At 38.9% G+C, this 21,599-nt stretch overlaps 1 protein-coding gene across 1 annotated transcript in view; it reads right to left on the minus strand.

The window, feature by feature from the left end:
• LOC149215205 (inositol hexakisphosphate and diphosphoinositol-pentakisphosphate kinase VIP2-like) overlaps positions 1-21,599 on the minus strand; it is a 556,818-nt gene that overhangs the window by 279,255 nt on the left and 255,964 nt on the right. Inside the window, exon 6 of the mRNA XM_089392550.1 lies at positions 836-989. Coding sequence (XP_089248676.1) covers positions 836-989 — 154 coding nt within the window. The remainder of the gene's footprint in view (positions 1-835; positions 990-21,599) is intronic.

The raw sequence follows: 21,599 nt of genomic DNA on the forward strand, positions 1-21,599 counted from the left end.
TATCAGTCATTTAGTAGAGAGACTTGGGAAATAAAAGGAAAAAATGTGACTTGTTGAAGAAGGCAATTTAATAAAAGAAAAAATTTGACTTGTTGAAGAAGGCAAATTATAACAAACACTTACTAATAAGGGCAGGCATGCATGCATACATGGGAAACGGCAGAAATGACATGTTCTTTCCTATCACAATTATTGGTATTTTTATTTCTAAGGTTCAAAGAAATGCTGTGTTCTTTCTTTTCATTATTCCAGGTATTTTTATCTGTAAGCCTGTCAGTGATGATGGTTTTGTATATATCGCTTTTCTATACCTTGTGTCAAAGTCACACATAGAAGACTAGACAAAGACATGGAGTAGGTGCAAGGAAGAAACTAATAATTCATATGGTCAGGTGCTTCTCCCCAACTTAACTTGCAAGCATTTGTTGATATGTAGATATCGCATAATAGTAAAACATTATTTGCACATTCAGACACTTGGGTCATACTCAATGCCAATAATTTTACAAATGAAGCAATAGCTTTGGTCCAGAAGGACGTAACAAGATTTTAACAAGAATTTGTTTCTAAGTATCTATAAGATAAGGTCATTTTATGCTGTGCACACAAGAAAAGCAGAAAATATAACAGAAGAATATCCATGTTTAAACATCAAAGTGCAGGATGTATATTCAAGAGTTGTCAACTAGTTAGGGGAAAAAAGGATATTTATACAACTCCCAATGAACAGGCTTTTCAGCAGAATATCCAAATCTGAACAACAAAGTGTAGGACATACATATTCAAGCATTATCTGTTAGTTAGGACAAAAAAATGGGACTTTTATGCAACTCACCATGAACTGGTTTTTCCACAAAAGGCTTCATAATTCGCTTTCCATGGACTTCAACAAAATCCTCTTGCTCCACAAAGTAGTCCAGCTCTTGATAGGGGTAATTCCTGTTCACAAGTGCATAGCTTGGAGTAGGGATGCCAAACTTTTGAAGGCGCTGTTGTTTAAGAAAACGTAGTTCATCAGTGAATCATACTGTATTAACTCAATTTATAGAAGATTAAAAGTCATCAACAAATATTTGTATTCAATATTTTCAGAGCATTATATCCTACAAATATATATCTACCTACTCAAGGGGGCAGAAATCGTTTCCAGTTGGTCAAGCAAACATGATATATAAAAGAAGGGAAGATGGTGTGCCATAATGATCAAAATCAACATAAAAATTTGAGATATCCAGAAATAAAATTATTGGTAATATAGATTTTCTAGTTTAATAATTAGAAGGCTTACCAAGAAGAACGCTAAATTTGATGCCACCTTTCAAATCTAAAGAGTAATTGTGTTGAGAAATCTAGGGCAGTCTGATTAAGTTTTTCTTTTAGCTCGAGTTCTCTTTGACAAGTTCTTGAGATGTTATATTACTTCCTTTTGTTATTATTATATTTCTTCATCATCGGGATAAATCCAAAAAAATGAAGATCACAAACACAAGAAAAGAGTGCAAGATGTAGGCACTCGTCCAGGGCAAAACCCCTAAGGAGGGGAAAACCCAGTCAAACTCTTCCTTAGTAGAATCAAAATCAAGTTGAGACCATCCTAGACCCTTGACCTAGACCTCTCTCCATCCATCAAGTCAGTCGTTCAGTTAGGGTAGTCTTCTTCCAAAACAGCTCTTCAAGAGTTTTGACCTTCTCAGTTAACCTTTATCTTTGGCTCCTGTAGTCATACCAAAAATTTCGGTCATGTCATTACAAAAGCAAACTTCAGTCCTGTAATAGGCTTCGGTCTTCCTCCTTTATCATTTTCATAGGTAGCCCATCCTCATTGCTTCAATGAACTTCTTGTCTTCAACAAAATTGCAGATCGAATGATTGATAGCTAATGCTCCAAGGTCGAATGCTCCTTTATATATATGTGGTCTTCACAAGGTGGATGTGTCCCTTCATGAGGCCAACTAGACATCTTATTTGAGGCCAACTTGATGGTGGAGGGGTTTTTATGACTAGAATACATAAAATAAATTTCTTTCTTTGACATCATGAACCCAAGAAGGGTTTCTTTACATAATAACTTTGACTTTGACTCAACAAAAATCCTAGAGCACTCAATGGGTGCTTTGACCTATTGACCATTGACCCAAGCATGAAACCCATGCTTTAATAACTTGTAAGTTAATAAAAAATTATTTTTATAAATTATTTTTCTTTTTTCTTTCTATTGACAAATACATGACTCAAATAAAGACTGACACTAGTTACATTCTTCAACACTCCCTCTTCACTAGGGAGGTATTCATAATTACATATATACAGAGGTACATGGAAGATCTCAAAATGATATACCCTACGAAGAGTCATAGTGCACCAAGATATCTAATATGGTTGGGACTAAGGTGTGTTCCAAGCTTCAAGCACTATAGGTACCATCAGGCTTCCACCCTAACACCAACCCATGGATCTAGGAGCGTATTCAACGTTGGAGCTCCAAGACCAATGCCACCCTCCCTACTTCGAGATCTAGACATCATCACAAGCCAGCCAGATGTCCTCCCAAGCATCTTGTCACCCCAAGATGTTTTATCTCCCCTTAACAACTAAATCAGATATATTCATCAATCCAAGCATGCTTCAAAACTTTCAACCTTCTTACGAAGAGATCCTACACAATCACAACCCCAATCAATAATAAGCTTTCAATATATGCATATATTTAGCACAAACCTTCAGGGTCTTTAGTTGATGTTGTTTAAATCATCATCACATTATCCAAATACATCTCTTTGAAACCTTCCTTCTTCAATTTTCCAACAGCACCAAACTCAGCGTTAGCACTTCATCCAAGTCTTGTTAACAACTTTATCAATCACAAATAGCCATTAGTAGTGCTTCAACTTGTCTCCGATCTCAAACATCCTCATGGCCTTTTCATCATTCACTTCTCTTCAAGCTCCCTCTCAACTAGAGAGATATTCACTTTCCAAGTAACTAGGGGACAAGTCCAACAACAATCTGATTCTTCACACAAGCTCTTCCTTTTGCATCAACAATTTATCGGAGAATTTTAGACCTTCCAAAACTTCATCACTCCTTTATAAGGTCATCTATCGAACTTTAATGTTATCTCAATTCTCACATCATGCTCAACATCATCATCAAATTATCATCAAATATGAGGTAAACAACTTCATCATCTTGAAGACTATGTACCTGCATATCTTCAACAATAGGTAAAACCAAACACATATGTATATACAAGAGCATGAAGTCAAAATTATGTCCTTACAATGGAAGCATCAAAAATATCTAGACCTAGTTAGGTTCATAGCTAACAAAGGTTACATCTTTTGGACTTCAACAACTTGCTAGGGTTTTGTCAAAAACCTTAGATTTCCATCATCGAGCCTTAGACATCAAGTTATCAAGTTGCATTATGCTCTTATAATTTCATGTCAAAACTCTACTAGGGTCTTGTCACAAACCCTAGATTTCATCAATTAAATTGTAGATTTCAACAACAAAGTTAGCATCCTAGCATTTCATATCAACAAAGTTAGCATCCTAGCATTTCATATCTAGGGTTTCATTATTAATTCCTTATATCAATCTCTTACTAGGTTTTTTATCATAAACCCTAGATACATACATCACTTCAACAATTTTGTTCAGACCAGGGTGTTAATTATGTGAAAGCTCATATACCTAGGGTTTCATTCCTAAGATTGACTATCGCAAATTCATCAAATTTTAAAAATTTAATCTTTCATCATATAACTTAGATATCATCAACAAACCCTAAAAAGGCTAGGGTTTCTTTATAATTGTCAACATACCCTAACCACCAAAAGATTAGGGTTTTACAGTGAACCCTAAAGGTTAGGGTTTCAACGAAATGAACAAATGATAAGAAATAGTATGACAAGGGTAGATTTCATCTATTGATTAATCACCCTAACAAGAATCTTTAAGATTCAAAATCATATACATGAAAGAGTTAGTAATATACAACAATTTTCAAAATGGTTGCACCTTGTAATATGAGGAAGATTTACTATAAATCTTTTATACATACCTTGAATTACTCCTTTTATAAACCTGCTAAGTTTTCCTTAATGAAGGGCTCCCTCTGAAATATGATAGCATCTTCGTAGTCCATCTCCTTATTTGACAATTTGTGCTTTAAGGATTTCATTTACCAAGTCATCATTCTAAATATATCCCTGCAATATTTCTTGACAAGTACTACCAAGAACACACTATGGTTTTTCATTTCTAAATCCAAGAATATATTTCCTTTAATGAATTCCAAGGGATTCTAACTAGTTCTAGAGGTATTATGTCAACATCTAAATATCATACAATTCTATTTTCATAAAGAATTGTCATAGACCTATAGACCTTAGATATCATGATTTAGAGATTCATAGAGGGAACAAGCAAATATGATAAGGGTTTCTTTATATGTACTATCAAGGGTCTACGATCCCTGAATATCAACAACTAGTCAACCCTAGAATCATATAGGTATCCAAACTCTTAAAAACATATTATACATACCTCAATATTACATACATTACAAACCCTAAATATCAACAACTAGTCAACCCTAGAATCATATAGGTATCTAAACTCTTAAAACATGCTATACATACCTCAAAATTAGATACATTTGTTTTGATGTTCCATTTATTGTTCTTTCTAGCAAACTAAAAACATATTGTTAGATGATAAAGACATAAAGAACAAAAAGCAACACTTACTTGACTTTGATGAGGACTGCAAACTGGTCCAAAATGTTAGATGCTTTTTGCTTTTGTGTTATGTTTTAGACTGCTTCCTTCTCAGGGATACTTGCTCAACAAGACCTTCCATTCTCCAATGATAGATTGTGTACCCAATTCTTTCTTTACTCTCCTTTTCAAAAGACAACTCTACTACTCATTATTGATCTTTTGTTGGAGGAATATATATAGAAGTAGCTAAACAAGGTTCTCCTTTTGTTGTTGCAGACAGAGATATATATGTTCCTTGAATTTCATAAAGACAAATTATGTTCCTTTGAATTAGACTTCAAAATAGGCTTCATCATGTTAGGCATTTGCGATCCTTCTAAGTTGGTTACTGCGGCACGAATCTCATATACTCCGAATTTCGTCCTTTTTCTGCAGGGGTCTCGGATCTTTTAATTTGGGTGACTGTAGCTTTGTAACAGCCTTTTCAAGCAGAATCCATAGCTATTAAGCAATTCAGTCCTTGTTCCTTTCTTTGTTGTTTTCAAGGACTTCTTTTATACTTCAAACTTATACTTGGTCATCTTGATAGAACTCGTGGTAATCTTCAAATGTACAGGAACTAGTTAAGATGGTGATTTCAAAACCCTTAAACAATACTAGAATTTTTGCTCTATTCCATAAGGAGCTTTGTCTTGACTAAGCTCACAAGTGTGCCATTCGGTTCCTCTAGGTACTTCGACCTATAAGCTCAGGTATGTGGTTTGTTTTTGTTTACAGATATAGAGACTTGTAATTATGCCCAGAAGTATGTTCTTTTACAGCTCAGATTCTCTTCTAAATGGCTCGATTCAAACTCGGCCATGAGTGGGCTATTTCCTTAGCCTTTTCGTCCTTTCAAACAGTGCTACCATCCTTCTAATATTTCTTTGTTGTCTGTGACCTAGTCACTGTAATTAGAATGCTCAATATTTAGATTTTCTTCTTTCTGGGAGCTCTTTCCTAGATGACCAAACTTCTTTGCCATGACTTGAAGCCCTTGTGGTCTCCTTCCTACCCTTATGCAAATGAACCAAGCTCTGATTCCATGTTGAGAAATCTACGGTACTATGATTGAGCTTTTCTTTCAGCTTGATTTCTCTTAGATATCATTTTTGACAAGTTCTTGAGATGTTATATTACTTCCTTTTGTTATTATTACATTTCTTCATCATCAAGATAAATGCCAAATGAATGAAGATCACAAACACAAGAAAAGAACGCAAGATGTAGGCACTCAGCCAGGGAAAAACCCCTAAGGAGGGGAAAACCCAGTCAACTCTTGCTTAGTAAAATCAAAATCGAGTTTAGCCCTGTTGAGAAATCTAGGGCAGAGAAATGAGATGATTTCTCTCGAAATGATAATTGTTTGTGAAGGATTTTTACTTTGTTAATTAGGTTCTTCTTTGCTTGATTATTATTATGTATTTTTCTTCATCAAAACAGTTATCAAACCATAAAGAACAATGAGACAAATGACACCAGATATAGGCTATAAGCCAGGGCCAAAACCTCTCCAAGCTTGAGAAGAAAACCCAAACGAATTCTTCTTCTTATAGAATCTTTAATTGATGAATTCCAAGTCCTAGACCCTTGATCAGGAACTTCTCCAAAAACCAAGTCACAACAACCCTTCTTCTTTAATTCAGAATTTTATTCTTCTATCTTCGACCTTTAGTCTTCTATCACAGATCTGCAACTTTTTAGCTTACATGTAGCAGTCAGGATGTCACATATGTATGCTCAATGGGGAAAATTCATGAGTTTTCTTCCTCTACTATACTTGCACACTTCTCTAGTATATTCGACTGGAATAATGCTAATCTTTTGACCCTTAACTTAGCTTCCTTAGATGACTATGGATTCTCATTAAGGATCTTAGCTTTTCTTCAAGACTTGACAAGACTACTCTTTTAACCTCGCTCTGATGCCATGCTTTTTCAAAGGTCTTCTAGCTGATAATTACTTCTAATGATATTTACATTAAATCCTTTCATATTCACATTGATCATTAAGCAATTACACAAAATATCTTCAACAATAGACAGTAGGATCATAAAGAGATAGCCAAACAAGAAACACAAGATACTATACCCTAGAAAAACCCACATGGGGCAAAACCCAACAACCTTTTCCTTAGAGAAATTGTTTAGATCAACAAGAGATACATCTAATCTTTCAAGTAAAAACAAAGGTCAAACTAACCATGAACAAGCCTAGGTCAAACCAGGTCAACAATAAGTAGCCTCATAAACTCATTTTGTTGTACCTCAAAACTTTTGACCCTCCACAAAGAAATAGGTCTGCTCAAAATTTCATTTTGCTCCAGAATTCAGCCTCTTGCTTAGAATTCGTCTCCCATAGATGATCTACTTTTGTTCTACCCTTAGAAAGTATCGATCTATTGCTTTAGAGGAGTCCCACGGGTGAACAGAAAAGATCTGAATTGTTTGCCCTTTTGAGGAAGAGTAGTAGTGTATTTATAGTGGTTAAGAGTATCCCAAGGGTCACATTCCCCGGGCTAGGCTAACTTAATCTTTATGAGGGCCGACCTTACATTTTGGAGGCTAAAATTTAATATTTTAGAAATTCCCTCTTTTAGAAGTTGGCATGAAGAACATGTCTTACATATATTTGGACAGCTAAAATATCAATTATGAATACCGACCATAGCTACAAAATTCAACATTGTGCACTTTTAATTTTTTCTTAGAAAAATACTAACAGCCAGGGTTGTAGGGGAGCACCCTCCCCCCCCCCCGAATCTGCTCCCAATTTGTGCTCTACTCGGGAGCTTGTAGGGGGCTACTTTGGGAGCGTGCTCCCTTTAAAAAAAAATTCTCCCTATTTTTTAAGGAGCGATTAGGGGAGTGGTCGGGAGCGATCGCTCCTTGAGCCTTCCCCTTCTCTCGAGGAGCGATTTTTTAAGAGGGGGGCGATCGCTCCCAACCACTCTCCCTCTTAAAAAAGTGCTCTCATCGGCACTGAAAAAGGTTGCATGGCAGAGAGAGGGAGGTGACGACCAGCAAACGGAGAGGGAGAGGAAAGGGAGGGGAGGGGGAAAAGGTTAAAAAGACCCTCTCCCCTCCCATTATTCACCCATTTGTCTAAACTGGAGAGAGCAACAAAGAGTTTGGAGCTTAGAGAGAGCAACAGAGAGGAGCTTAGAGGAGCTTGAGGAGCTTGCAAGGGAGATTGGAGCTTGGGATTGAAGGCCAAAGAGGTAGGATCTACACTCTAATCTAGCATTTTTGTTTTTTTATGTTCATTGCTAAATAAAAATAATAATAGTAATAATAAATAAATAAAAATCTCTATTTCACATTCCCATTCCTCCATTTTTTTGCAAAATCAAAACTTCAAACATCATGGTTATATGGCTTGGTATTTTCTTCTTGTTGGTTCCTTTTTTGGTTATTATGGTGTTGGAGAGTAGAAGGAGGGTTGATCATGATGAAGAAGCGGGTTATAGTGGATTGGATGAAAACCCTGGAGAGGAGTACCTTGGTGAAGAGGAAGAGAGTGGACATGATGAGGCCCTAAAAACTAAACAAGACCAACCCCATTGTGGAAATATGTTACAAGGTCTGAAGCAGGGAAAGGGGGTGGAACCACTAAATTTACATGCAACCATTGCAACAAAATTTACACAGGTTATACACCCGTGCCATAAGGCACCTCTGTGGCAAAAGGCCATGGGATGGAGATAAACCAATAGGAATCAAAGCTTGTGTAAGTTTGTTAGCAACAGAAAGAGCCAAATACATAGGTGAAGAGGAGGAAGCCCAATACAAATCTAAAAAATCAAAGGGTTTCTTTGAACATACCTCACAATCACATGCACAAAGAACTCCTTCAGCATCCTCCCATGGCAGTGGATATGGATACACAAGAACAAACATATCTTTAAGGCGTAGAACCATATCAGATTTCCTTGACGAAGGGAGTAGGAATGATGTGGATTCAAAAATTTATCGGTGTCTCTATGCATGTGGGATACCATTCAATGTTCTTCGCTCACCTTATTGGCATAAAATGGTTTCTCCCATAAATTATGTCCCCAAAAGATACAAGAGCCCTGAGTAATACAGGGCCAGAACCGTTGGACTTAATCATGAAAAAACAAAAATATCACATTCTTTGAGTAGAACGACAAATTCTTGGACTGAGCATGGTGTGTCCATTGTATCTGATGGATGGACAAATGTAAAAGGCAAGCCATTGATAAGTGTTCTTGTTGTGTTTGTTAGTGGTGCCATCTTCCTTTCAGCATATGATTACTCAGAGAAGTTCAAGACCAACATCAACATTGCAGAACCATTAGTAGAAACAATTGAACGTATTAGGCCATACAATATCATCCAACTCATCACTGATAATGTTGCTAATTGTAAGGCAATGGGAGCAATTATTGAGGATAAATAGCCCAACATATTTTGGTCTAGGTGTTTGGTTCACACAATGAACCTTTTGATGCATGATATTATTAAGAACAAAAATCAACAATACAAATGGATTGGTGATTTGTACAAGAGAGGCAAGCAAAAGATAAAATTTATTACAAATCATAGCAATACCCATGGGCTTTTCCGCAGTCACTCAAGATTGCAGTCGTTGAAGATTGCGAAGACTAGATTTGCTAGTTGTTACCTAACCTTCAGGCACCTTTTGAAGGTATGAGAGTCATTAGCTAGCATGGAATCAAGCCCACACTAGCAAGTATTAAAGGGCAAGGCTACAAATGTAGCTGACAAGCAAGGTTTTGAACAGCTGGAGGAGACTGCTCTTGATGGTCTCTTTTCGGCACATGTGAGGCAAGTATTACAATTCACTAAGCCCATTTATAGTATGCTTCGTTTTGGAGATACAAATAAACCAGTGATTGGGGAGGTGTATGAGCATATGGATACCATGTTGGGGCAAATAAAAGATTTTGTTCAGGAAGATGATCCAACTTGTATACAATTATTCACAATTGTGTGCGTACACGGTGGAATAAAATTAATGTTCCACTACATGCCTTGCGTATATCCTTATGCCAAAATACTACTCTCCATCTTGGTTGGGCCAACCTGCACCTGGGGGTGGGGTTAGGACCAAACCCCATATAGATCCAGAGGTACAAGAGGGATATATGAAAGCATTAGACAAGCTAGTCCCTGATAGGGAGGAGCGTGCTAATCTGCGTCTTGAATTAGGTAGATACTTCAGTTGCACTGGTTGTTATTTTTTGTAGTATCAGATGTGTTCTAGCCACGAAACTGTGTGGAAAGGCTAGAATACATGTATTCTCCAAAACCCAGAAATCGTTTCTGGAAATTCCACCTAGAGACGACTTAATTAAAATAATTAATCTTTTTTTAATGGTACCTAAAAGTCTAAACTTAGGAAAATTGATGAATTAAAAGGTATTAATTAAGTCATGGTGAGAATCTTCTAGAAGAAGGTTTGGATCGATTTCTACTTAATCTTAGCCATCAATTCTGTTTTAATCTTGGCCGTTGAAGCCTCAACGAGAGATTATAAGAAGAAAATCGATGGGGATTGGAGAACACACGTGAGGAGCAAGGAATTCGATATTGGTGGATAATTGAACTCCAGAGTAGCAATTGTGTTGTCGGAGGTGATTCAATAGTTTTAAAGCAGTGAGAGAGGAGTAGGGATAGTGAGGCCGGATGGAAGTTTTTCCAGTCCGATGAGTGCATAAAAGAGAGATAGAGAACTCCATAGAGAGGTTGATGCAGTGCAAAGAGGCAGCGCAGAGCTTCAGAGGGAGATCCGTAATTTGTTAAGGAGAAACCAAAATTGGCAGGAGCCGGAGTGGCAACCCGAAGGCCAGGAAGAGCAAGTTTCCAAAGTAGCAGTTGATCAGCAAAGTGACAGAGACGTTGGTCCGAGCTGGGTGACACAGTTCTGTGTAGAGTGACATAGAGGCAGTGCAGAGGCAACAAGGAGCAGCTCATCTTGAGATAAGGTCAGTACCGGATCAACGGTGGAAGTGAGATTTTTCTCACTAGACTTTTTTCAGTCATTTTCTCTGTATGGAAAGCTAGATTTGAGCTTCCATTGATTTGTACCCCTATTTACTACTGCATAATTATAAAATCCTCAACTACTACACCAATTTTCCCAAGTTGGGTTTCTCAGGGGACATTGGTCCAAAAATAACTCTGTAATATTGTGTGTGTGTATCTATTATTCCAATGTTTTCATTTCTTCCGCACTATTTATTTTGTGAAGGCTGCAGCGTATAAGTTTCGATATTTGGCATAGGAAAGTGCAAATAATTTGTTCAATTAATTTAACAAATAGAAGAAACATTATCAGTTGTTGCAGTAGAATTCTGGGGTTTTCGAATTTTCAAATGGTATCAGAGCACAGATTGTAAGCCGGAGAGCTCGGCCCAGAAGGAAGGAGGTAATTCGAATCTTTGCAAAGGCAGCAGTTCGAAACCCTCTAAGGCAGCGCAGTCCCTTGGGCCAAGAGGGTAAGTTTTTTTGAGGAAAATTTATCTCTGAGTGAGACGACAGAGAAACTAAATTTTCCAGATCGAACATTGCCAGAGGCAGAGGGAGTAGCAACAGTTTCCTTGTAGAGCATATCTTCAGCTGGGATGCAAATATTTTGCAGCAGGTTGCTAGTGAAAAATAGCGTCAGGAGGAAGGAAGAGCACACACTAAGGGAATTATTTGCTCAGGGGGACTTCTAGCCTAGAAGTTCGAATTTTTCTAGTAGAGCAACAGTACTTATGTGCAGAGTTTCTCACTCCAAAAGGAGTGTGAATAGCTAGGCAGTAGCTGCTCAGAGGAGAAGAGGAGGAATTCGACATTTTTTGGAGGGATGGCATCAACAGGGTTGAGAGATCAAGATCGGTTGGAGGGAGCCTCCAACTATGTGATCTAGAAAGCTAGAATTTCTTGCCTTCTAGATGAACATGATCTCAAGACTTACATCGATAGTGTGGTAGTTGTACCCGCAGATGCAAATCCAACTAAGAAATACAAGAAGGAGATGGTGAAAGCAAAGAGGCTGATTCTCGATGGGTTTCAGGATCACGTGGTATCTCACATAGCTCGCAAAGATACTGCGCGGCAGATGTGGGAGGCACTTGCTACGTTGTACGAAGGATCTTCCGAGCAATGGAAGATGTATCTTGAGCGGAAGTTGAGATGCACGAGGATGCAAAAATGGGAGTATATAAACCCCTTCCTTACTAGGCTTCAAGATGTCCGAGACCAGCTGTCTCTAGTGGGGTCAGCGCCCCAGCCTACAAAATTGGTGTGGTTAGCTCTGAATAGTGTTTCCGACGAATGGCAAGTTTTCGTCCAAAGTATTCTGGGCAGAGAAAAACTGCCAAATTGGGATCATATGTGGGTCAATCTATCGCAAGAGGAGATGAGGTGAGATTTGGTGAAGAGCACCATCAGTGGTAGCAGCAGCAGTAATCTGACGAAGCAAGTAAAGGAAGAGGAGAATGCAGCCCTCGCATCGCAGGGACAGCAGGAGCAGCGTAGGAGGAAGGACATTTCCAAAGTGAAATGCTTCAGATGTGATGAGCTTGGTCACTATAACACCCAATGTCCTCTCAGAAAGAAGGACAAGGAGGAGAAGCAGGATCAACAGGCTGCATCCGCAGAGATCGACAGGTTGTCCTCCAGATTGGAGGAAGAGTTTGCCATGATCACCGAGATACCTCCAAGAGTGAGGTGGGGTGATTTGGTTTTGTAGCCCCAGAGAGCTACAAGATGGGCAAGATTCTTGAGGAGGTCCACCTCATGAATCAATACCTTACTACAGGAGCCCATAGTATGCAGTAGTAGGATGGACCAATGGCAGTTAGTGCAGTCAGGTGCCAGAGTGACAGATGCAATAGCTAATAGCGGTCAGATAATAGGCAACACAATGCAGAGTTGGCAGTAGTGCAGTTGGCAAAAGCAGAGTCAGCAGCAGCGCAAAGGCTTCAATGACAGTGCAAAGGCTAACAGCAGTCAGGACTCAAGTGACAGATGCATCATACTGACCACAGTTGGTTCAATATTTTGGATCTTTTTCTGTTGCAGTTTTTGCAGTTGCAGTAGCAGCACTGGAGAGGGAGTTGCAGTACAGATGCAGTGTTGGCAGCAGTACAGCAAGCTCAGCAGCAACATAGATGCAGTGCATATCAAAGTTGCGTCGTAGTTGGTGGGCAGAAGTAGCGAGACATCAGCAGCGTGACAAGGGGTGGTGCAGAGACAGGGTGTTGCTTCAGTGGGTTGCAGCGCTAGAACACATTCCTTGCTAAGAGGGAGTGTTAGTTTTTGTAGCATCGGATGTGTTCTAGCCACAAAACTTTGTGGAGAGGCTAGAATACATGTATTCTCCAAAACCCAGAAATCGTTTATGGAAATTCCACCTAGAGACAACTTAATTAAAATAATTATTTTTTTAATGGTACCTAAGTCTAAACTTAGGAAAATTGATTAATTAAAGGGTATTAATTAAGTCATGGTGAGAATCTTCTAGAAGAAGACTTGGATTGATTTCTAGTTAATCTTAGCCATCGATTATGTTTTAATCTTGGTTGTTGAAGCCTCAACGAGAGATTATAAGAAGAAATTTGATGGGGGTTGGAGAACACACTTGAGGAGCAAGGAATTCGATATTGCTGGGAAATCAAACTCCAGAGTAGCAATTGTGTGTTGTCGGAGGTGATTCAATAGTTTCGAAGCAGTGAGAGAGGGGCAAGGATAGTAAGGTCGGAAGGAAGTTTTTTCAGTCCGATGAGTGCATAGTAGAGAGACAAAAAAACTCCACAGAGAGGATGACGCAGTGCAGAGAGGCAACGCAGAGTTGTAGAGGGAGATCTGTATTTTGTCGAGAAGAAGTCGAAATTTAGTGGCAAGAGTCGGAGTGGGAGCCCGGAGGCCAAGAAGATCAAGTTTCCAGAGTAGCAATTGATCTTGGTCCGAGTTGGGTGACACAGATTTGCATAGAGTGATGCAGAGGCAGCAAGGAGCAGCTCGTCTTGAGCTAAGGTCAATGTCAGATCACCGATGGGAGTGAGATTTTTCTCACTAGACTTATGTCAATCATTTTCTCTATATGGAAAGCTAGATTTGAGCTTCCATGGATTTGTACTCAGATTTACTACTGCATAATAATAAAACCCTCAGTTGTTGCACAGGTTTTCCCAAGTTGGTTTCTCTCCGGGGACATTGGTCCAAAAATAACGGTGTAATAGTGTGTGTGTGTGTTTATTCTTCCAGTGTTTTTATTTTGTCCGTAGTATTTATTTTTTGAAGGCTACAGTGTATATGTTTCGATATTTTCCATAGGAAACTGCAAATAATTTGTTCAGTTACTTTAACAAAAAGAAGAAACATTATTAGTTGCTGTAGTAGGATTCCGGGGTTTCCGAATTTTCACATTGGTTTGTTTGGTTCTTTGCATGCAATGGAAGATAAAGACATTATCAGTTGTTGCAATAGGATTATGGGGTTTCCGAATTTTCACATTGGTTTGTTTGGTTCTTTGCATGCAATGGAAGATAGAGACAGATTTGATGCTCTCACATGGTGGGAAGCATATGGCGGCATGGGACTTTTGCCAAAATTGCCAAAAAAAGTTCTCTCACAGGTTGTAAATACTTCTTCTACAAATAGGTGTTGAAGCACCTACAGTTTCATACATCATGTGAGAAGAAACAGACTCAATGAAAACAGGGCAGAAAGCTTGGTTTATGTGCACTACAACTTGAGGTTGTTGAGTCGTTATTGTGATCGGGCTTATGAAGATCCAACATATAAAATTTGGGGCAACCACCCAGAGAACGATAAGCTGGAGGATGGCACTATACATCTTGAAGAATTAGAAGCAGAACTTTTGAGAGATGATGATGAAGCAACAACAACCATGCCACCCCCACCATCCAGTAGCAGTGCCAGTGCTCGAGTTCCAACTATTGTTCCTTTGTTGTTGTCGCCTCCATCTACATCCTCACGTGGAGGGCATGTGCCTTCTGGTTTTGGTCGTGCGACTATGCGGGAGGAGACTCCTAGAAGACCACCAATACCACGACCTGCTCAAAAATTAGACATTTCTCGTGGCAAGAGGCCCAAGAATTAGCAATAGATAATAGATTTACTTGTCTTTTTTAGTTTCTAGTAGTTTTAATAATTGTTGACTTTTTCATATTTATTATGATATTTTTTGTAAACAATATATGACAATTTAAGTTTGAAGTTTGAAGTTGGCAATTATAACTCATTGGTAATGAATTATGAATATGATGCTTTGTGAAAGTTGAAAGTTGTTTCATTTCATTTCATTTCATGTTAGATATTCTTTGTTGTAATGGTTACACTTATCTTACAAGTACAATTTTGGTGATCAATGACGATAAATGTTATATATTAAATTTTGAAAGCTTGAAACTTTAAGATTGATGAATCATGAGACTCAATATGTTGTATGTTACTAACTTGTAGGCATGGTTGATGAAGACTATAACTTCTAGATGATTGATGTTATATGGTTCAATGTATGTTTTTATGCTTTTTATATCTAATTCATCATTCTAAATGCTTTCGTTGACCTATATGCATCAAAATATAAAAGAATATATATTATATAAAAATTCGCTCTCAAACCAGGAGCTTCTGAAAATGTCGCTCCCACACCGCTTCCGCTCCCGCTCCCAAGTAACCTTGTTAACAGCCACACAAATTTTAACACAATGATTTTTTGGTCCAATGACAATGGAAAAACCTCAAAGGGAAAACCAGTGAGAGAGGATTATTTCATTTCTTTATCAAAGAATTTACAGCATGAAAATAACAGCGTTAAATTCACATATCTCCCTTGAAATTCGTTCCCAGAATTTCCTCAATGAATGTGTTGAATTTTCTCTGTGAATTTTCTGACACGGCTTTGATATCTGTGTATTGTTTGCCTTGAAATTCATCTTTTACAGCCCCTCGAAGTTCTGTTTAGACAGTCTAGAAATTCGTGCCTACAAGTACCTCAAAATCTATGCTAATAGACCCTAAAAAATTCACTCATGCTGCCTTAAAATTTGTGTCGATAGACCCAGGAAATTCTACTCAGGATGCCTCAACAATCTGCACTAAGTCAGCCTCAAAAAATGTGTTCCAGGTTTCCTCAAAATCCGCGCCTTTGTTTGAAAGCATTTAATGCTTGTCAGACCCTTGATTTCAATACATAGGCTCCAACAATAAATGTGTTGAGCTTTTCGAAATTTGTGCCAGACTCTGCCTTGGAAATCTTGTTGATGTACCTGTTGTTCTTCTGCTGCTACTTTTGCCTCTCAGCCTCTTTTTCTTATCTTCTCCAACTCTCATGAAGAAATGTGCAAAATGGTGCCTTCTCCCATTTCCTCTTTCCCTTTTGTTCTCTCATTAAGAAGTGAGATCTAACCCTAAGATCTAATGGCTGAGATTAGATCTTAGCCAATTAGATCAAGGGTGGAGATCTAATCTCTCATTGACCCATGAGACACCTTTTCCCCTTAGTCCCCTTTTCATTAATTACTCAAAAGGTACTTTATGACTTTATGTTTATAAAGTCACTTTATGACTTTATTTCTCTTAAAGTCACTTTATGACTTCAGTTCTCTTAAAGTCACTTTATGACTTATAAACTCACTTTAACTTTATTTCCCATAAAGTTAAGTAAAGGGGGTCACATTAGGACACTCTTTCCTAGGCTAGACACCAAGACTTAGGAACACTTTTCCTTGGTACTCCTTTTTGAACACTCCCTCTTACCCAAAAATGTGTTTCTCACCACTACCATCTTGTCTTTGAAGTAAACATGCTTGCCCCTTGGCAAGGACTTGGTAAGAATGTCGGCCACCCACTCATCAGTAAATATATACTCTAGCTTCAGTGCTACTGTCTAACATAATCCCATATGAAGTGGTATCTGATCTCGATATGGTTTGACCTGTCATGAAATATTGGATTCTCTGTGAGTTTGATACAACTTTGATTATCGTAGTAGATCATTGTTGGTCTCAATTGTTGACCAAATAAGCCATACAACATCTTGTGAAGCCGAAGGGCCTCACAGCGGCACTGACTAGCTACCATATACGTTGACTTTGCAGAACTGAGTGTCGCTAAACTCTTTCCTGTTGAACCATGACACTACAGCGGAACCCAACATGAAACAACATCCTGATGTGCTCTTCTTATCACTAGCACTGCCTGCCCAATCCAAGTCTGTGTAGCCAATGAACCTAAGATATAGTCTAGTCCATAATCCATCGTACCCTACAGGTACTGCAACACATGTTTCACAGCCACCCAATGCACCCTCCTAGGCTCCACCATGAATTGACTCAATGCATTGATTGCGAAACAAATATTTGGCCTATTATTGACCAAATACATCAACGAACTGATCAACTGGCGATATAAAGTGGGATCTACCAAATCGAAATCAAAAGTAGGTAGCTTCTTCTAGTTGTTAATCATGGCCATGAGTCTGCAGTCCTCCATATGAAATATCCTAAATATGTCTCCTACGTACTTTCCCTATCCCAAGAAGATATGCCCATCCTCTTGCCAAACCTCCAACCCCATAAAATAGTCCAACAGTCCTATATCGATCATCTCAAACTCTGAAGCAAGGTCTCTCCTATAGTGTTCAATGAGTTTTGTCTCTCCTGTAATAAACAGATCATCTACATATAATACAAGAATGAGTGGATCCTCGACAAACACACCTTACTATAGGTTTGAATTTGCATCCCTCTTCTCGAAATCCATTTGCTGCAAGTAGGAATGAATCTGTGAATACCACGCTCTCGTTGCCTGCTTCAACCCACACAAATCCTTCTTCAACCTGCATACATGGGACTCCCACCCATGCACCTTAAAGCCCTGTGGTTGCTCGATATATACCTCCTCATATATAATCCCATTGAGAAAAGCAGTCTTCACATCCATCTGGTGGATCTTCCAACCCATCTTTGTTGCAATGGAGATCATTGCTCAGAGCGAATTGTATCGAGCCAATCATGTTAAGGTCTCATCATAGTTAATTCCCTCTAACTATGAGAACCCCTGTACCACAAATCGAGCTTTGAACTTCTCAATGCTACCATCTACAGCATGCTTGATCTTGTAGACACTTGGAATTCGCTACTTACTTCCACTCAAGTCTCGACACTATCTACCATGCATCATTCTTCGTGATGGAAGCATAGTCTTCCACCATGGCCTCCTCATAAATAATGGTTTGGTCTCCATAACGCTACTCACCATAGCCAAATAGCCATCAAATCGCTCTGGTGGATTGCTCTCCCTCACTGACCACTTGAACTCTCCCATTGTCTCTTGGGCTTCTTGCAAGGTATCACGAAGCCATTTAGGCTTCCCTTCCCTAAAGTAGCCTGCTATACTGGGATGGGTATATCATCCTCTATAATCGATACCCTTAATGATGATGCCCCTATGATCTACTGTGTACCTGTACTTAGGGATCATATGCCATGTGTCCCTGTAACATGTGAACGTGTCACCTTGGAAGCCTACGACCCTCCAAATCCTTGTGAACCTATACTTGATGGTCCCATAACCTATGGTATACTCCCCTACTGAGGAGTTCACTGCTCTACCAGATCCATATCTCTTGACCTCATCAAGGATCTCTCCTCAAATCTCACATCCCACCTCAAAACAACCTTCTTTTACGCAAGATATATATGTGGTAGGCCTTAGAGGTCTCGTTATACCCCACAAAAATTCCCTTCTCAGTTGTGGGTTCTAAGTTTGTCCTATGCTCCTCAGGGATAAGTGAATAAGCCAGGCGCCCAAAAATCCTAAAGTGCCCAATCTCGAGCTTTTTCCTAGAAAAAACCTCCTCAGGAGTCTTGTTCTCCAGCACCCTGTGTGGACTCCTATTCTGCAATTACACTACAGTGTTGCATGCCTCATCCCATAAAAGGAATGGTAGCCCTTGATCATGGAGCACGACTCTCGCTGCACCAACTATGGCCCTATTCTTCATCTTTGCAAACCCATTTTGTTGTGAGGTGTAAGGAACTATCCACTCCCTCTTGATGTTCGCTTTAACACAGAGATCCCTCATCTCTTCAGAGGTATACTCACCCCCATTTTTAGACCTCAAGACCTTGATCTTCTTCCCTGTCTAGTTCTCCACAACAACTTTAAACTCTTGGAACTTCTTGAAGACCTCATCAATAGTCTACATGAATTAGATCCAGGTCTTCTTGGAGTTGTCATCAATGAAAGTGACATTGTACTCACATATTCTTAATGATACGGAAGACATCGAACCACACAAATCAAAGTGAATCAATTCAAGTATCCTAACTGCCCTGCTATCACTGCTTGAGAAAGTTGTCTTGGTGTACTTTCCCAAAGCACACATCATGTTGCTCTGTACTAAACTCTCGAAATCCTATGTGTAATGTCCCTAATTTTGTGAGTGCAGAAATTACTAAGGAGTTTGCCCAATTTTGATGATATTAATTAAAAGAGGGCAAATATTATTTTATTAGGAAAGGGAGGTTTATTTTATTAGGAAAAGGCAGTAAAATATTATTTAACTAAAAATGGCAGCAAAAGTCACTTAGTGGAAAATGGCCCCCACCAATAAAATAATATTAAAAAGAGTATAGAAGCGTAGGGAGAAATTACAAAAGGAGGGTGGACTCATTTGTTGATCAGTCTATTCTAGCTGATCATCTCTCATTGGTATTGAAGAGAAACTCAAGTGAGTTTCAGATCAAGGGTTTCAAGTGAAATTCATCACCCTAGTTTCAGTGGATCCTTGCCACTCTTGTTGAAAAGTGTAACTAGGTTCGGTCTTCATAATGACATGTGTAAATGTGATTTTACGTAATTTATGTAAAGTAGAAAAATAAAATTATTTTTTGTAATGCTTGTCTCATGGGTTTCATGAGCAAGGAATTTTATTTTTAGTAATGGCTCCCATTGTAATCCCTTAGGATTGGTCATAAAGTCAAAGAGAGTCACTGTCATGTATGAAGGACCCTTCTTGGGCATGTTACATTTGTATATGAGCATGTTACATTTGTATATGAGTGAATGAAAGTGTCAAATAGCCCTCCATGTCTAGCACAAGCATCTCCTAGCAAGTCGGCTTTAAATAAAGTGATGAAACCTCTCCAAAAGACACGTCAGCCTAACTCACTGTCAAGTCGGCTTATTATCATGGGCAACAACTATAAATAGGGAAGCTTGGCTTCATTTCAGAAACAGAATTTTGGTGAAGAAGTTTGCAGTAAGGAAGTGCGAAAATCATCTAGAAGAGAGCCTCATAGCCAGCGAGAAGAAGGAAGGAAGAGCAAAGGTGTTTCAGGTCTGTTTTAGGGCTGCTTTACTGTCACACATGCGAAGGAGATAAGGATCATCTGCTGCAGGACAAGTCGGCTTATTATAATGGGCAAAAACTATAAATAGGGCAGCTCGGCTTCATTTCAGAAACAGAATTTTGGTGAAGAAGTTTGCAGTAAGGAAGTGTGAGAATCATCCAGAAGAGAGCCTCATAGCCAGCGAGAAGAAGGAAGAGCGAACGTGTTTCAGGTCTGTTTTAGGGCTGTTTTACTGTCACACATGCGAAGGAGATAAGGATCATCTGCTGCAGGAAAGGCTGAAAATATTGCAGACCTCCAAGACACCGAATTCAGGGAGAAGTCAAGCCAAAAGGTAGTCGAGTTGAAGGAAGAAAGTCTCTCTCTAGAGCGAGGAAGATAAAGGGTTAAAGTTGGCCAAACCCATGTGCTAGGGTTTCTGAAATAGAGACAAGGAGTGCAGTGCTGAACCAAGAACCGAAAATCTGAAGTATAGCTGAGGTACAAAGAAGACAAGCAAGTGGATCAAGTGTTGACTTTGGCACGAAAGAAAAGCAGTGAAAGGGGACTTGTGTCTTGGTCTTGGAGTGGCAAGGTCTAGGGTCTTGGTCTTGGTATTCGTCAATTGGAGTCTCTATAAGAAAAAGAATTTGTTCAGGTTTTCCTCTCAAGTGGGAGAGGTTTTGGCCCTGGTTGATAGCCTATATTCTGTGTCTCTTGTCTCTTTATGGTTTATGCATTGGTAGTTGTTTGATGAAGAATAACACTATAATAACATAAGTAAAAGAAGATCCTAATCTAAGAAGTAAAAAGCATTCACAAGCAGTTATCAATAGAAGAAAAATCACCTAATCTCAATGCCCTGGATTTCTCAACAACTCTATCTAGTCTCTTCCAATTTCAGTGGACTTTCTTGCCACCCTAGGTGGCAATTTTATTGTTGGATTTATTGCTACTCATTGTTGCACGGGTTGGGAGGAATTTCTAATTTTGCAGGACAAAAATTCAAGAGATCAAGTTGCCCAAGAAGGTCGAGTTACTTTCAAGAAGTGAGGCCGAATTAGGTCACTGATGAAGTCCGAATTTGTCAGTTATTGTGCCAAATCTAAGGTGGACGAATTTCATTGATCAAGACTGAGGGTAAACACTAAAGAAGAAGCGAAGAATAACCTGAGTTTACTCCTGAAGTGGAGATCGAATTGCTTGCCAATATTCCATATGTCAAGCTGGGATTTCCATTGTACCAAATGCCAGATCATTAGTATCATTTTCAGAATTTCCTTTCCAAGATAGGAGAGTGAATTTGCTTCAGCATTTGTGGTGAATATTAGAAGTAAAAAGGGGGCCGAATTCATTTATAAGAAGAGGCCGAGTTCTCAAAAATTCCCAGCGAATCAAGAATAGTTGGTGGGCCGAAATTCTCCAGTACAGGGCTGCATTGTTCAGTACAACCTAATTTCTGTGCAAGCTGCTTTTCATGGCAATCAATTTTT

Source organism: Pinus tabuliformis, chromosome 1_1 (genome assembly GCF_031772625.1).
Source record: "Pinus tabuliformis cultivar Carrire ecotype Pingquan chromosome 1_1, CPIR1, whole genome shotgun sequence".
Classification (NCBI taxonomy): domain Eukaryota; kingdom Viridiplantae; phylum Streptophyta; class Pinopsida; order Pinales; family Pinaceae; genus Pinus; species Pinus tabuliformis.